Source organism: Dermacentor andersoni, chromosome 2, assembly GCF_023375885.2.
Source record: "Dermacentor andersoni chromosome 2, qqDerAnde1_hic_scaffold, whole genome shotgun sequence".
Taxonomy (NCBI): domain Eukaryota; kingdom Metazoa; phylum Arthropoda; class Arachnida; order Ixodida; family Ixodidae; genus Dermacentor; species Dermacentor andersoni.
In genome coordinates this window covers 182,197,286-182,215,800 of record NC_092815.1, presented here as the reverse complement: position 1 = coordinate 182,215,800, position 18,515 = coordinate 182,197,286, and the positions used below count along the sequence as shown (strand labels likewise).

The following is an 18,515-nucleotide window of genomic DNA, read 5'->3' as shown; positions in this document are numbered from 1 at the left end:
GAGCGAGATGGGCAGCTAAGGCCGCTGGACTACTGGACTGTTGGGACCACCCACTGCACAGCGGAAGAGCTACCTACGCTACTGTGCTCTTTTCTATAAAGTTTACTCCTCTCTCTCTCTCCGCACCAAGGGCAAGCAAATCTAACCGCGTGATCAAGTCATGCCGTGTTATCGGCTTAACTTCTTGAAGTTGCCTACGAAATTTAAGGGCGAGCTTGGTCAGCCGGTTACGATGCTAACCCGGCACGTTTAACCATATTTCGACAAGTCTCCTTGATGGGGCCAGGTAACCAGTCTGAATGCGTGACAGTGTCCACGCACATCAGGGGCATTTGTACCTTGTAACGAAAGTGAACACTATGCGACTCAAGCGGATCATTTCGTAATATAAAATGTCCCGGCTAACGTAAGCCAAAAAAATATAATTGAAAAATACGGTACACGATACGACTTTAAGACGTACGGTGTTAGGTTGTCAGAACTCTGATGAGCGAACACCGTAAGTCTTATAATTACGTCCTGCACCTTGTGTGTTAAATAATATTTTTTTTCGTTGAGCGGTTTGGTTTACGTTAGTTGGGACACATGGTATACCGCAGTAGCGCAGAAAGCCTGGAGCATCGTTCAGTAGGCAATACTAAAGATGCAGCGAGATAAAGTAAAGACACAGTGTAAGTGCTGCCACGATAATGAAGGGGTATGAGACACAGTGTTATATACATACGGACTGATACCGACTCACATCGGCGATAACGAAGGGCCCATGACGAAAAAGCGCTATGTGAAAAAAAAAGCTATTTTAAAGAATGTATACAAAACAATAGGCTATCTTTTGTTAGGTGTAATCACTCAGTGCACATATCCTGTCTAACCACGTTGTAGCCACGAATGGATACACATGTTGTATGGCTCACATTTTACTATTGCTCGCATTTGCAATGTTGGCGAGGTTATTACCTGGTAGTGCCGTTGTACTAATTATTTTGTAAAACCCTAGAATTTCCCTTTATTTGTCTTTTGAAAATGCGGTAAGCATTATTCCCACTATTACTTTGATTGTCAGGCGGTACTTTCATTATACTATAATACATCGTGACATTTATTTAGGAAGAATAGAAAGCGATCAATGTAGCCGGTGCGTATTTCATGTCATTTCGTTGATGTTAAAATAGTAACAAAGAAAACTACTTCTGCGTTAACAAAAGCTTCCCTACGCTATATTCGTTCGTGAGAGAAAATTTTTATCTATCATCATAATATTAGTGAACGTGGCTGATTTATGGAAAGAGCACTTACGAACGAAAGCTTTATAAATACACGCTCAGGGTTTCGCGTTCACAAAAAGGTACTTACCCTATAATTGATGGTAACAGCTTATGTCCTCCAATCATGATGACGAACATTTGATTAGCAAGGCAGGCTACCAATGACAAACAGCTTTTACAAAAGGAAAGTTTTAAAATGTTTCGTTTAATTCAGCCTCTGACACCGCCAAATAAATGCCCAGGGGTGGGGAACGAAAGATAGAGAAAGAAGGTCCCACTCACCCATCCGCCCTGCTGACTGATCCACGTGGCCAGGTCTCTCTCGACGAACAGGCCCAGGGCTTGCACGAGGCCTAGCACGTACTCGGGGTGGCCCAACTTGACGCAGTCGACGGCGAGCCCGCCGGAGACCGAGTAGAGGGCCACGATGCGACCCCACGAGATGTCGTTGCGGAACAGCTCGCGGGCCACCGCCTCGAACACGTTCTGCACGGCCGTCTCCGAGGGCAGCGCGTGAACGCCGATGTTGCCCGTCACCGTCTGCCGTGCGAAAGGAGAGACGGGGCAAGGAACACGGTTGGGACGCAATCGCCAACACAAGAGAGCGGACAGTTGGCTGGGTTTCGCTTGCAGGCGGCATTAGAAAATGGGCTTATTTCTGACCTATTTGTACTTATTTATGCACTTATTTTATGCGCTTGTCTTGCTGCCGCAGCTTCGTCGTGCTGGGTTCGCTCCGGCGCGGGTAGACTAAATGCGGCACCGACACGCTGAGTGGTCGATCCCCACCCAGCGATAACTATATATAACCTAGTAGATAACCTAGTAGCCAATGACGGCGAAGGTCTGAAATAGCGAAAAAAAGTTAAGCCGATCGCTACAAATTTACAGCATCCTTCAGAAGAACTTCACTTTGGCCTAGTTGGTGTTTACTGCATATCATATTGACCGCAAATAAAGACGGGGACAGAGGGAGAGAACACATAAACAGCACGGGCGGTAACTTTCAACTGTTTTATTCATGGCAGCCCGTGGGCGTATATAGGCATATAGAACATGCGCTGATCGCAGCAAACAAGAACACTCATCAGCCTAGCGTGGCAGCCAATTATAAAAACAAAATCTATTTCCAATTGAAACAATCCAATAGAGGTGTCACTAACACAGTCTTGGCCTTTCTTTTTTATGTGATAAGCCTCCATCAGTTCGCGTGCAGTCTGGTCATGGCTTCTCCCCAGAATCTTTATCTCCTTAAACAGAGGTGCACAGTGACAGGCATGGCAGTGCGCAGGCAAGTGCGCCAATTCATCTTTCGTTAACTTTTGTTCGTGTTCCCTGGCTCGATCATTCAGGCACCGTCCTGTCTGATCATGTAATGATCATGTAATGAGGTCATGTAATGAGGAGGGTAGATAACCGGTGGAGCTTTAGAGTTACAGAATGCGTGCCAAAGGAGGGGAAGCGCAGTCGAGAATGGCATAAAATTAGTTAGAGTTTCAGTAACACTTCATTTGGGCCTAGTTGGTACATGCTTCTGAACTAAACGTAACAGCGCAAACATCTAAGACGAGCCACAATAAGAAAGACACGACACACACTGGCGCTGACTAACAAAGTTGTTAGTCAGCGCCAGTGTGTGTCGTGTCTTTCTTTTTGTGGCTCGTCTTAGATGTTTGCGCTGTTACGTTTAGTTCAGCTAGCGCAAGACAGGAGTAATTGGTCTTAACCGCGATCGCCTTCGTTTTCTGCAGTGGACATAAAAATAAGCTGATGATGATTGTGGTGAATACTGGGAAATTCAAGAAGGAAGTGGGCGCACTGAAAGAGAAATGCCAGCATCCCTGTTTCAGAGGCTGGTCACGAAAGTTGAGAATCAAGGAAGAGTTCGCATGGGCTTTTCAAGACGGGAAGTTTGGGCGCGACTCGTAATTAGAGGCCTTCAGGGAAGAAACAATCAGTGCGGCTGCCGTGGTACCTGGCTTGAACGAGAGTCGACCGAGGAAAGTGGTTTGTTAAGTTGCTGTTACTGCAATCGGCCGTAGTTCTCGTAATGCCTCAAATATGCAAATACGTGGCCATAGCCGTCGATTGACATTAGTACTAATAAACGATAAATTCAGTGAACACTATACACAGAGCGGAAAGAATATGTGAGCTGCGTTAACGTCATCGCTTTAGTATGCGTGTTGATAATTTTTGAGTATTATGGAATTTTAAAAATCGTCTCTTGCAGATAACGCAATTTTAGTCCTTGAGCTGGGTTGTTCAGAGAGGCGGACATTGTTTTGCACAAAAAATGATAAGAGACATTTAAATAATTAACGAAAATTCACTCATTACTTCTTAAATGATTACTTTACGGTACATATTGAAATTTACTAACTGTAACCCGTGAGTTCGTAAGGCATATCGGCCTGGAAGGAATTTCCAGAATGACATCAGTTTGGAGATATGCGCCATCAAGTTCTCCGTAAAAATACACTGTTGGTTCACTTACTTTTATTAACAAAACGCTGTTTTGTGCACTGAAGCACAAAAGAAACTTGAGCGCCCATGTATTTCGTCTCACGCTTTGAGAAATGTTATCTCAAAACTGATGTCATCCTGGAAAGTAATTCAAATGGATGCATCGTCTTGCGAACTCCCCGGCTACACATTATAACGTGCAATATGTACCATAAGGCAATCAATTATGAAGTTGATTAGTTATTTGTGTTGATTAGTTCAACATCTGTTTCAATTTATCATGCTAGTTATGTGCGCCTTTTCGAAGCATTCTGCTCAACGACAAGAATTATGATATCTGTAACAGGCGATTTTTCAAAATTCCGTGAAATTTAAAAATGATCACCCGGCATAACGTACAGACACGGCGCATGCAATGTACAAGCCAGCCAGAAAACTGCTGCGTAATTACTTAGTGCTTTTATATATTTATGTAAGCTCCGGCACAATAGACTGTTCTGCGCGCTCCTGTTGTGCAAGCACAGTGCATAGCATTATCGTGCATGCTTCGCATCCCGTAGGCGCACTTTCAAGGAACACCCTCACCCTCACCCTACCCTTTGCACACATGTAGCATTCTAAACCCTGTTCTTGTCAGTAGTTATGACAAGTATTCACTGCAATATCTGCAGCGCAGGTTAGTAAATGTGGTTACACCCATGTCGCTTTCACAAGAACTAATTCAGTGCGAAATTCAGTCCGAGGTAGTAGTGAGCATAGTGACAAAATTTTAGACTACCCCTTCGTCTTACTAGTAGCTGCTGTATTCGCCACCGAACGGCGTAATTAAAGAAAAGACAAGAACTGAAATTCGGAACAGCACCACGGTATAGAAACGGTTCCACATTTACGGTGAAATGAGCAATGATGAATCAATAAGTTTTATCTTTAGATAAAGATGACGCCTGGCTTGCTTCACGCTTTTTTGGGGGGGGAGGGGAGGGGGAGGGGGTGTATTATATGAAAGGAATTTTATATGAAAGACGGCTGAGAGTTGAATACAGCTCAGAGTAATAATGGCATTTCAGTGGGTTCTCATTGCCGACTTTTATGTTACCAGCTTAAATTTTGAAAGCGGCGCTTCCATATACTCGCTGGAATTACGAATCTCGTCACGTGTCTTGTGATTCTCCGATTGTCATTCTCCAATGGACACTTAGAAAGGACATTGACATCACGCCATACTCAACTAGGGATCTACCTTTTAATGATACTGGCGTTCCTCCCTACGATATGTTCATGGCACTGAATTTACACGGCCTATGGAGATCTAGACTGTGTGACCTCCATGCCGAGAGGCCGCGAGCTACAAGATCATTCCATCGCGAAAGTGCAGCTGAGGTGGGAAGTGTGTACGCTGCGCAGAACCCTCCGCCTGACTGAATGCACTTGTTGGACGCATGTGTGTGTTTACCCGAGATTTGAGTGTGCACCGATGTTTGCTCTGCAATATATTTTCAGTTCTGTTTTCCATGCAATAAAGGAAGAAAAAAAGTGGGGGTTTAGCCCAGTGGGTAAGGTGCTTGGCTTCTGAGCGTGGGGTCGTAGGTTTTATACTCACCACCGTCAACGCTCTTCTTTTTCCTTTGCAGCGATTCGTCTTACGTGACAGACGCGCAGGTTCTTCCTCGTTGGATAGGCACAGAAATGCTTACGCATTTAAAGAAAGAAAAGGAAAATGAGGACTGAATTGGTTTCCACCGTTTAATGTTGGGTAATGAAAGGAACATTGGGTCACGTGTAGCAAACTGCGCTGTACGGAAAGGAACAAACGACAAAGGGAAACAACTCACCGAACGATAGAATGATCGGGATACTATACGTGATGTGTTTCTACAAGCCAGCTCATGAGTGTATATAGCCATGACTTTCTTGGTATCACAGGTTCTACCGGTGCTCATTTGTGTGTTTAGATGAATAAACAAAGTTATGAAAATATTATTCTATAACGTATCGTCGGCACACATGTGCGACAAAACGCTGGACATCTCTACTAATTGAACATAGTGATAGAAAATGTAGTTCACCTAAACGTCACATTAAGACCGTGTCTGTACAGCACAGTAAACTACAGGGGACGGTGGTATATCTTAGCTCTTACTAAGCGTCTGTGAAACTACCAATTGCTTAGTAAAGGCGCGACTTGCCGTAGGTCTGAATTATCGAAAGCAGTAAACAGTTAGTAAAGTGGTGGTAATAAGTGGTAAATTTTGTGACTGCACCAAGTACTACCTTTTTATAATCTTATTTTTTTTTCAGGAGTGTATATTTATTCTTGGGTCTCTACAAGAAAAAAAAATCAGTTCGCGGTTCCGCCCCTGTCGCCGTGTTCGCTTTCTTTCCTGTCTGTGGACAAAAGACAAAGGAAGGCGCAAAACCGAACCAAACAGAAAGTAAATAAATAAACTTAACGCCTCCAGAATACGCTGCAGCAGGTAGCAGAAACGGGGACATTTCACCCAGTATCGCGTGTAATTATCAACATTCGCCCTTTTTGTCCTTCCCTTAAACTTTCTTCTCTCTCGCTTTCTGTTATAGTGTTCCTTGCAATGGGCTTTATTTCACGACCCGAGCATGTCTCAAGTTATCGAGGCGACTGTAAGAGATATCGAGGCATCGAAACTACTGCAGGTAATAAGAGTGTGAGAATATATTGGCCTATGTGTAGCGAGTAAACGTGAGTGAAACAACGCAGATGTATAGTGGTCGCATTTGACACAGGCGACGGCACTATTATTCGGTGCAAGAGCTGGCTTTTTTTTTTTTCGCCTGTCACAGATGCACACTGACTTAGAAGAAGCCTCCAGCAAATGGCTTCACCGTTTGACGCTCTACATATGTGTGCATTATACATTCAACGCGCGCGCTAAGGTCTCACTGCGAGTACGCGTACACTGCATTCTTTTTTAGCGCTGGCAAGAGGCATAGATCCTCTACAGCGCAGCCAAAGACGGTTCTACGCTTTTGTTCTTTCTAAATATGGCTTCTTTCTCCTCTTACGAGTCCAACTCGTGGCCTCGAAGACCAACTGGAGCTCAATCCATAACCATCTCGCTTCAGCGCAGCACGACCGCGCGCAGCGGTTCCCATTCATGCCATCGCTGGCACGACGCCAGCCCATAAGACCGACGCCGACAAGTTTGCGAATGCAGCAAGAAGTGAGGACGCGCCTGCGTTTATGTCTCTGCGCATTTTCACTATCATCTCTCGGTCCCTTTTCCTCTTCTGAGAGACGGTGTTGTGATGTCGAACGGAATATTGCACTCGGTTGGCTACGAAGAATAGCACTCGATAGTACTCTTAGTGGTACAAATATTATGAACTGCACCACGAAGATATTGCAGTATGACCACGTGAAATGATAAAGCAGAAAAAAGTTAGTCAACAATTCGGAATATTGTCTGCGCTGCCTTGGTTAAATCAATTTATTTAAATTTAAGTTTTAAGTGCCAAATTAAACATCTTGTTATGAGGGGCGCTGTATACTACAGTGCGCCTGGACAATCTTGACCACCTGGGTTTTTTTTTTAACGTGCACCTAAATGAAGCACACAACCGATTTTTTTTTATTTTTGTTTTGCGTTCTGGCTTCATATTGGGCAGCGGTACCGAACCTGCGACCTCGAGCTCAGAATTGCGACGTCATAGCCACTGGACTACTGCTGCGGGTATGCTGCCTAAAATGGCCATCATGCTTGTGTGTCAGAAACACATGATGTCATTTCATTCGTTTTTTTTTTTTTTTTCAGGACTTCTCGTTCTGTTAAGATTCTTCGTTATATAAAGAAAATTTCATTACTGAAATTTCATTTCATCGCTTTCCCTCATTCAGCAAGGAAAGAAAAGAGCGCTGTGGGATTTGAATTCCTTTTTATTTTTACGTAGTCACATGAATACAATAGACAATGAAGTCGCGGAAGCTATGAGGAAAGTTAGACATACAATGAAGCGTTACTTCAGGTTAATTGACGGATTCATTCATTCATTCACTTAATTATCACTCACCCAATTTTAGGGATGTGCGAATAGTGATTTTTGAGAACGAATTATCGACTGCGAATCGAATAATTCCAAAGCGAACCGAATCGAACATCGAAAAGTTTTCGGATAGTTTTTCAATAATAAACAGCCGTTATCACAATTAATATAAATGACGTTCATATCCCAGTATTCATAAACTAAGCAAGTTTCAATCATCAAATAGTACGTTATGAAGCGTTGTTTATTCAAAATACAAATGGATCATGAGGAGCAAACAAGTAGTTTCCTCACATGCACCGGCCTCTTCAGTAAGCGCGAATGATCGCCGTATAGCCTGTAATGTATGGCTACATAAGCGACTTAGCCTGCTATACTACGCAAGCTGTCACGTTTTATGTCTATACATTTCCCGCAGGAGTGGAAATGTACCGTACGTTTATTTCAATTTCATGTTTAATTGGGTGCAGTTGACGTTTTTAAATATTCGCACCACCTTATTCATTTTACCAGCCCAAAGTAACAGGGAGATTATAAGCTACGCTGCAATTAAGTGTTCCAGAATAATAGCGACCATCCACCTGAGGATCTTCCAAGCAGACTTCCCATTGCCCGATTCGCAAACGTTCTTTCGTTTCAGCTGCCATCGGTGCACAGACGGCAGTGAAACCTGCGACCTCGTTCACCACAGCCGCAGATCATGTGGATGACTCGCACCAGAAGAAAATTACTCCCTCCCTCTCTCGCAAATCTGAAATGCACCTATTTATCCTGCTGCATCACTGTCCTCTTCGAGCATGTATCTGACGTTCAAAGAAAGAAAACAGCAAGCAAGTGTTCCTCGCGCTTCCGCAAATATCGCCATCAGATAAGTCAGTCGAGAACATGGCAGCAAAGGATATCAATATAACTTCTTTTTTTCCTTTTTCTCTTCTGTTGAACATGGCAGTGGACAGCTAAGACTTTCATGCAGGACGCTGTCTGATGTTCTGCAAACAACGCCTGCCTAGTGATCATGGTTAAATTCAGAGCGCGAACCACTGGGCTACAAGCTAAGGAACAAGAAAAGACAGGACATGGCACTTATGAGTTAGGACACGGGAAAGATCCCCTTGAACTAGAAATTAAATTGATCAAAAGGTGAAAAACGCGCGAGTTGGTATAGAAGCAAGGCTAAATTCAGAGCGTGAACCACTGGGACAAAATCTAAGGAATAGTGCTGTGTCCTGTGTTTTCTTCTTCCTTAGCAAGCGCCGTGTCCAAGGTGTCTTTTCTTGTTCCTTAGCTTGTGTCCCAGTGGTTCGCGCTCTGAATTTAGCCATGTTTCCATACCAACTCGCCCATTTTCCACTTTTGCCTAATGATACTGGATTATCTTGCCAGGGAAGGTAAAGCAATTCAAGGGAAACAAATAGAGAAGAAAATGCAAAATTGCATGCATAGCTCTGGGCATAACGGCTGGTATAGCGAACCTCAGTGGGGTTCTCAAACACTTAAGTCTTGCAGGCTTGGGACTAAGTTAGGGAAGAGGGAAACAAACACCGTACATATTCCGTAAAACAAACAAGCAAGACACTTCTGGAGTTACTTTCTTACACGTATACGCTGTTAACGTAAGCGCCGTTTGGCCCTCATGTCCCAAAAATTATGTCCAATTCAATACAGCCCGTGAGACATTACTCGATCAAAGACGAGGCCATGAAGCCCTCCCGAAGACAACCCAGTCAGATTATTTTGCAACACCCGACTCGGCTGGGGTACTTTTCCACCTGTCGAAGATGTCGACGCGTACACTCACTGTACGAAGCCATGTACGGTAACTCCATCGACGCACTGAATTTATTAACATCTGCCGGTGACACGACAACGGCGTACTTGATGCCCGCTAGACTATACTCGGCGTTCATTTAGTTACCGCAGATACTCACCAAGACGCTTGCACTGATTGATGTGCCTCGCGTACACGCCATCTCTTTATTCGTTCGCAGCCCACCTGCGCGTCTTATCGGCGCCCAGCCGAGAACGGAATAGTCGTTAGCGGTTCACGGAGTGCTTCACGTTCGCGATCCTTTTACGTGGGTGTGCTAGAAGCACCTGCTTGCATGCATCAAAGGAGCAGACGCGGTCGTTTAGGGGGTGCTCGGCAGAGGTCGCTCATTTTATGCAATGAAACGTCTTGGCGTCAGGTGAGTTAACTCGGTCCGTTCAAAGGTTTCCGCTAAACGCCGGCTAAAACCCACGACAACTTTTTTTGGCGGGTGAGAATGAAGCATAGGATAACTTCACGATTATGGTGACTGCCTTCGCCGGCATTACGGAATGAAGAAACGAACGAAGCAAACCAGTTTTCAGCGTGTAACAGCTGTCACGGTATTAATAACGCATATTAGTAAACTATAAGACGCGTTAGTAGATCACGCTGCTGCGCATTAACAAAGCGGTCATTATTACCGTGAGTACAGGCTCCGTAAGGAAGAAATGGATGCAAAAACGAAACATCGATGCCGACGACGCCCTGAATCTCCTGGGCGAGCTCGCTACGATGACGCAAATTTTAATGGCGTCTGCGCGGCTCTGCCCAATTTTTTAGCGGTAAAGAATGAGAACCATTTTGTCCTAAACGAAACAGATACTCAAACCAGCAAGTTTCCATAACTTTTCCAGCGCCAAAACGGCCTTACACGAAAAAGTACCGTAAAATCCGCGACTCCGGATTGGTCAGTGGCACTGAAGTCTCGGCGCAAAATGGAACGGCAACAAACACTATAGTTCGGCCTTTACAATTAACCTTTTTAGGTCAAACGAATGAAATCAAAGTTGTTAAGGAATACTTCACCAGCCTAGACTTATTAAGTGCTCCCTTTGGCGTCCACTTAGAGAGACGTTCGCGCCTCTGTAGGTGGTGTCGATCGACCGCTTTTTAATTCTACATGTTACTTATTCTTAAAAGCCCTGCAAATGCCCCAAGCACAAAATAATAAAGCACAGCTTAATTATTTTCAAAGTTCCCAATATAATACCGCTTGCATCACGTTACTTCAACTTCAACTTCCGAAACGATTGTCTTCAGGAGCAGCCGTGGCTTACGGATGTTCTGACATTCTCTGTGGCCCCTCACAATTCCAAAATCATCAGTTCTATTTCAGGACTTCGCCATAGATGTGGCATGTCGCTAGTGGCGCTCCAACACTCAACTTCGTCGAGTCCTTGCTCTCGCACGTGGGTCCCGTTACGTATACACATAACCACACCGCAATTCAGGGTATCATATAGGTTGCTCGTGCCGAAATCAAAGCTCCGCGCCCTCGATGTCGAACAAGATTAGCTTCCTTCGCGCCCTTTGCGACGGTCCAGTTTCCAACAGGTGGGATAATTACCGAATCGAACCCACGAGTAGCGTGTGGAAGCGCATCATGACTACGTAACATGAGACTGTATGTATACGCTTCGAGTCGCGCAGTGGCATATGTAGGACTAAGCAACTGCAGGCGCAAGTGTGCTCGTGAGAGGTGTGTGTCCGTACGCATCGCACAATTTGCACATTCTCTCAGTTTCTTCTTTTTTTCTTTGATCTATTCGTTTTTCACGTGCTTTATAGAACCGAATACGTCGCTTCGTGCTAACGTTAAAGTATATACGAATAGATATACCCGTAGAGATGAAACCAACAAACTTCAATCTTTCTAGATTAACAAAAACGAATTGTTGTATTTTGTAATGTTTTATTAAAAAAAACTCTTCCAGGAACAGGAATACAATTTCGAGCTAGTTAATGAGGCGAAATAGCCTTTCTATACTTCTCTTCAGTATACGTTCGTTCATTCGTAATCTCTTTCTTTCTTCAGACAAAAAAGGAAAACGAGAAAAGTCCGTGCAGAAGGCGGCACAAACTCTCAGGCGACGTAAAAGAAAGAAAATACCGACAAAATTTATGCATTCCGCTGGGAATTGGTTCCGGGAAAGCTTTTACAGGCGCTGTAAAATAGCCGGAATTCGATGCCGCTTATTCCTCGGCGGTACGCGAAATGAGCACAGCGCCGTGGAAACGAAACAAAGGAGGCTCAGGTTCTGATGCACAGCAAAAAAATATAGAGAGACACTCGATTACATGCATTCAACAACAGCAAGACCAACGGTGTTATTAAAACAGCCATCTTACACATGCCACCGGCAGAACGGAAACGGGAAATTTAAACTGGGCCGCTAGGATATCTAAGTTTTACTGTTCTACCTTGTATATTTATTGCTTTCTCTTTCCCTAGCGGTCAGCTCAAAGGAAATTGTATTTTGCGAGCCCCAGAAGTGATACCAATCTTTCGTTGCTTCTTCCTGGCTCCGTGCTTGTGTTTTTGAGCGCGAATTCAGAAATAGCAGGTCGTAGTAATTTCCCTCATATTTCTGCTTGTGATGCAGCACGGGAAATACGAAAATCAAACACCCGGCTACGCCAGCAAGGAAAGCAAGCGGAATACGGTGGACGTTGTTCAAATCGCAATCGCTGCGATATCCGGCTAAACCAAAATTTAACAGGAAAGCGACACTCGCTAGGAATGTGCTTTCGCGAAGGAGTTTTGTTACTCCGCGCTTGGCGGATTTTATTTCCCGGGCGTAAAACAGTAAGCATCTGTATAAACTGTAAATTGTAAGCATCTCTTTTTTACCCACCCTCCTTGGACCTGTACAAGGTTTTCAGTACTGAATAAACAAACAAATAAAACGCCGGGTGGAGGGCATGGTTGAGATCGCCATTGTGCCCTCGACTACGTCTGTATTCTCTTCGAAACAAGCGCGAACGCTTGCCGCGCTGCGATCCCGCATAGACGAGCCACGTGCAAGTGCTGCGCAAGGAAGGACGTGCGCAGAGTCGCTGCCGAGACGCTTCAGCTTCAGGGGCCAAGGGCCCTATGGCGTAAAACTCTTCCACTGTGTTTTTATTCCTATCTCCGGATGTCAGACTTACGTAAACACCGGCACGAGCATCGGGCGGCCATAGTTGTTTGAACAGCACAATCAAACGCTCTCCTCGTTTATACCAGGAGGTCGCTTTCGTTTACTTTCAAAGCGAATAGCTTTACCTACCTTGACAGGTTTTTCTGATCCAATGGACTGACAAGAGGCGAGAATCACGCGGAAGTGAAGAGCGTACGTGTCGGTGGAAAGTAGATAACCGAGTGGGGAGGGTGGTGCCGGCGTTTGGAATTTATCCGCTTCATTTTGCTTAGCTTGCGGTAGCTGGTCGAAAATCGCGGCAGGTCGCTACGAAAGCTTAAAAATGGCGTTAAACCGGATCCTCGGCAAAGAAGACTTGGCCGCGTGATGTCGTATACGTGCCGAAAGGGTTTGGCAATGACACACTGCCATGAAAAAATTTTTATTACATGTAAATAAATTCGTTCCCCCCGGCAGCTCAGACTAGGCAGTGCCTCAGTGATCGGCGGGCACCTGTCTTCTATTCTTTTTGGAACGGGGCAGTCTCCGGCTATTCCGAAAAATATTCAGTTTCGTTCGGCACATTAATGACACCTTTAATACGCACACTTCACTGTGACATCGTGAGGTTTCACTGTTTTGTGACGTCGCGTGACAGACAGACGATGAAGGCGCCGCCCTAGAGGTTTTGACCAATAGCGATGCACTAATGGCGAAATAGGCGTAAACTTGTAAATAATGATGTTTCTTATGTTCGGTGTAATCATGCCTAATCAGTGCGCACACGTCGCGTCAGATTGTGAGTTTTGGCGGGTTTCATGGCGTCGTGTGACAGGCAGGCGAAGTGGGAGCGGTGCGAGGAGGGCTGGTTGCAGAAATGGCATAGAAACAGTGTGGAATACCCAGACGTTATAACGCCCCAAATTCACGATATTTTTCGTTCGTATGTAATGTTTGGCACTGACCTACTACCATCCTTTTTTCTAAGGGTATTTCCAACATTATGATTAACTGGTCTCTGGTCCTATGCGAGCAGTTCTGGCGTAAAACGTTCTTTTACGTTCTTAATGCGAGCCCACATTATTATTGTTTTAACATATAGTGATTGCTCTACAGATAGTATAGATACGAGCAACCCAAAATCAGAAACTGTATCCGTACCCGCGGTAATTAACAGAAATGAAAAAAGAAAATGTATACAAGAATAAGAAAGCGGTCATCTATACTGAACATTATAAGTAAAAAGGAAACAGCGGAACAATAGTTATCAAGTAAAACACATTGTCACGAAGCACGACAGCTGTGAAGTCGAAAGACTACGGTCTAATTACAACCAATCAATGTATCGATATCTGCAGGGAACAGAAGCCTGATGACCAACAACCTCCCCGAACTTCCATATCCACAGAGAAGTTGGAATGCATGCGACAGAGCCACCAACATGACATGACATGACAAGAACTTTATTTGAGTCCTGAGGGACTGAGATCTTGGGGAGCTAAAACCGAAGGCTCCCGAAGATCAAGTCGGTGGCGCCACCCACGATGGGACCGGGAGATGAAGTTCCGCCGCAATGTCGTGGGCCCTCTGGACAGCCTGGAGTTGCATGTGGAGATTGCTGCTCTTGAGCGATTCCTGCCATTGTTCTTTCGTGATGGGTGGACAGGCGTTAAGGGCTGGGCACAGCCAGAGCATGTGTTCAATAGAGCATGAGTCATGACCACATTTGGGGCACGACTGTGAGTGGGCAGGATCTATCCTGTTAAGAGACCGAGGAGAGGGATACGAACGGGTTTGCAGAAGTCTGAGTGTGCTAGCCTGAGGTTTGTTCAATTTAGGGTGAGGGGGTGGAAATGTCCTCCTGCCCAGTCGATAATGGGAAACAATTTCACGGAAAGTACATAATGGATCTTTGTGGATGTTGACCTCGTTACGAGCCTGGCTACCCGCGACAGCGCGGTACGTGAAATCACGCGCTCTCCGGTGGGCCTGCTCGTTAGGATTACATCCAAGCGGGTTAACTGAGCTATCTAGATGGGCTGGGAACCACGAGATGTGGTATCCTTCGCTGCTCGCCCTAGTCTTTTGAAGTGCTTTAAGCAAAATACTGTTCGCCTGTTCCGATACGATAGCGGACGAGAAGGATCTCACCGCCGTGCGCGAGTCCGAGAAGATGATAGCGGGAACTTTTGAGCTGTGAAAAGCCAGAGCGATCGCCGCTTCCTCCGCCACATGGGCAAACTTCGTATAAACAGAGGCTGCATTGACCAGGTTGCCTGCCGCGTCTACCACCGAGACAGCGAACTTATCCCCACTGTCATATCTGGCAGCATCGACAAAGAGGGCATCTAGTTTCTTCTGATTTATCTTTTTAAGGATGGACTTGGCTCTCGCCAATATCCTACCCTCGTTATGCACTGGGTGGATGTTTCGCGGAACGGGCTCAACCATGATGCGATTTCTGGTTTCCCGGATCAAGCTAACTTTGGTCGCCGGTTCATGTCTTGGTTGGATTCCCGCTTCTTCTAAGATCTTGATCCCTGGCTTAGTGGATGAAAGTCTCATTATTTGACCCGCTGTGTGAGCTTCTATTAGCTCATCGATGGTGTTATGGAGTCCTAGCTCCAGCAGCTTCTCAGTGCTTGTGGACTGCAGAGCCACCAGCAACTCCAATTTTTTCTTTATCCGTTTCCACCAAATAAGTGCGCCGTGCAGGGTGAGCGACACTTCCCTAGTGTGGTCAATCCGCTCACTTGGTCGCCATCTTTCACGAAAAAGAAAGAAAGAGAACAAGAAGCACTGGCCTACGCCGGGACAACGCGACACATTATCATGCACTATACTCGATTCTAGCGTTGTGGAACAAACACAGCTGGAACTCAGTAGCCAGCTATACTCAGCCGCTCTAGACAAGTGTACCTCAGACTGCCCACATGGTACAACTGAGCTTCTGCTGCCACGCTACCGCCTACAGCAAGTAGCGCTCTCACGCACACTACTGCGCCATGTTGTAGAAAACGGAGCCTTAATTCTTTGAGATGTTATTATGGAATCACTCATAAAGGTATTTATTTATTTATTTATTTATTTATTTATTTATTCACTGCGTGACTTATTTATTGATTCACTACTTCATATTTACACCCCCCAGCTGAAGTTGTTCTACGAGAGATTCAGAAATAAGGGCTACAGATCGACTTCGACGACATCGCGTTCTTTAAGTTGCGCGGAAATACTCGAAGTTGGACGTTGCTGCACTTAGCTTTTATCTTGATGTTCAACTGAATGAGCTTCTATCTTAGATCCAATTCTCAACTGCGAGTTTATTTTGAGCAGGAGAAAGCCGCCACCGGTGACCCCCGCACACATGAATCAGCCGATATGTTTCGACTGCTGAATTCAATTCCATTCCACCACGCTTAGCCTAATGCAGACCTAATTTGTATTTTTCTTCCTTTTGTGCTTTCCGCTTTCTTCTCTCTCTCTTTCTCTCTGTGCGTGCGTGTCGCCTCACAGCACCGCAGAAGCGAAGAAAGTTAAAAATCGAGATTGCGCAAGAGCAGACTATATCGAAAGGATTAAACGCAAGCACCGAAATTGACACTCAGATAACGATTACGAGGAAAATAATAAAAAGCGACATAGGACTTCTAGGAGACAGTCAGACGGCTTTCTGTCAGTATAGCAAAGAACGAAGGCGCAGAGAGCCACGGAAAATGCTGAGTGTAACACCGGTGAGGCCGTGGCGACAGGTAAAATAAGAGGCCCCCCTTGCGATCCTTAACGCGGCGCTTTTCCTTACAAAAGAGTCGGCCACCACCTCAGCACAGACAGTTTCGCTTCTATTCTTAGTGGAAAGGAGAAAACACTCCATCCACCGAACACAACGAAGAAAAATAATAACAAAAGAACCCCTTCCGTACGGAATGGCCTACCATTTCATGGCGTTCTTTCGTGGCCGCCAAGCCAAAATCACACTCGATTTTCACCAGTGCTCTCTTTCTGTTCGTCGTATGTGTGTGCGTGTGTGTGGGTGTGTGCGTGTCTGCTTTTTTTTTTTTTTTATGTTAAGACTTGTTTCGAACTTTCGGACTCCAGAGAAGCCTGTCTCACGTGCCTCTTCTGATCTTCCAGAACTCCTCGAAGATCAAGTAGACTATACGTGTTTCTCTGTGTGTTAGTGTGTGCGTGTGTGTCTGTGCGCTCACACGCACTCTCAAGAGCGCTTGACAAATCGCTCGACGCCTGCAGTAACGGCATACAGCAGAACGTTTCGATGCGTGATGAGTCGTTTTCCTTCTACGAGACGTGGATTGTGTCTCTCATCACTCCCGGGACGATTCGGAGCCTGGGATCGCGGCTCCAGGCCACCGTCATTTATTGCGTTCTGCGCCGACGGTATCGTATCCGTTTTGCCCGACAAAGCTATACATCGCCCGTTAGCACGACACAGCAGTTCCTAGAGGACTTGGAAATATTTTTCAAGGCCGGGAAACAGATATCCCCATCTGCTTTAGTTTGTGGAACTTTCGCTTCCTCTTCTTTTGCTACATGTGTCCCCGGCAGCGCGGCTATATTTAGAGCGTCATAGCTGTTAGGTTCTCTGTGGGGCCTGCAAGGTGTCGAGTGTTCTGTGTGCACAACGGCGTCTGCGGGCGTCCAGGTCGTTTTCGAAGCCCATCTGCGTGGTAACGCCGCCTTCTGTTACCACCTTTTGTTGTTGTTGTCATCGTCGTAGTCGTTGTTATTGTTATTGGACACAAATGTGCATTATAATTCAAATTCTTGAATATATTGTTTGTCAGCTCACTCCATTCGGGATTTCGGGACAGCTTGGGCTAAAGAGGCCTACATTCGCATTCATTCGCATGTAGTAGCAATAAATAAATAAATAAATAAATAAATAAATAATGTGCATGGTAAATCTTCAACAATGAAAAAGTCGAGATACACGAGAGGTTTACCTGTAAAACAAACGTGTTTATGACAGTCATCGAGTATGTCAAAAGCGATGGTGTGGTCTGCTTGTACCGTTTCCTTTTGTTTTTTACAAGTGTGTCAGAGATCTCGTCACGACCCACGCCTATATTAAAGCAAAGATGTGCCGTCCCATCTCCGCCCATCCGGTCAAAGCTGCTTCTGAAAACAATTACGACGCAAAGTTCCAAGAAGACCACCGTCAATGAAAACAAGGCGAAATTGTTCTAAATATCCTAAAAAAATCGAGTGCTTTTTGTTCTTTTATTGTTTTCCTTTTTTTAACTATTTCCTTTGTATGCAGAAGTCTACGACATCGTCCTAGGAAAGGTAGAGCTCAGTCATTTCTAAGACAATAAAATCCTGTCGCGTTAAAATTCGAGACTTAAAACGAAAGAGGAACGAAGACCTGGGAAGTTTCGGTTGCATAGACTTTCTGTTACCGCATCTTGGCTAAGAAGGAAGGGATTAGGTAAACGACCTTGACACTAAGCTTCTTACTGCAAAAGGGATCGGGTTGCGGTGGCTCAGCGCGAGACAGCGTGATATATGTCGCGAGGAAAGACGCTTCGGGGCCCAGCTGCGAACTCGCTCGGGTGTAACGGGCGCAGCAAAGCCTTATCCTGCTTTAGAGCTTCTCGTCGCACGGCACGCGTTAAGCATCGCACGAATCAATCTGCATTAGGAGAGATTACTGTCGAAACAAAAAAAGATGTTTGATGTTTGTGTTTCTCTTTTCCTGTCCCCAGCGCCATTGAACAAATAACGCAGGAGACCGGACACTCCTGCAAAAACAAAGCACGAATATTTGGGTAATAGAATCCTACATTAGAAAATGATACTTGGGAGGACGAAAACAAT

General features: G+C 45.2%; 1 protein-coding gene across 1 annotated transcript in view; it reads right to left on the bottom strand.

The window, feature by feature from the left end:
* Positions 1-18,515, bottom strand: part of LOC126540358 (bcl-2-related ovarian killer protein-like) — a 194,946-nt gene that overhangs the window by 26,968 nt on the left and 149,463 nt on the right. Inside the window, exon 2 of the mRNA XM_050187155.3 lies at positions 1,548-1,805. Coding sequence (XP_050043112.1) covers positions 1,548-1,805 — 258 coding nt within the window. The remainder of the gene's footprint in view (positions 1-1,547; positions 1,806-18,515) is intronic.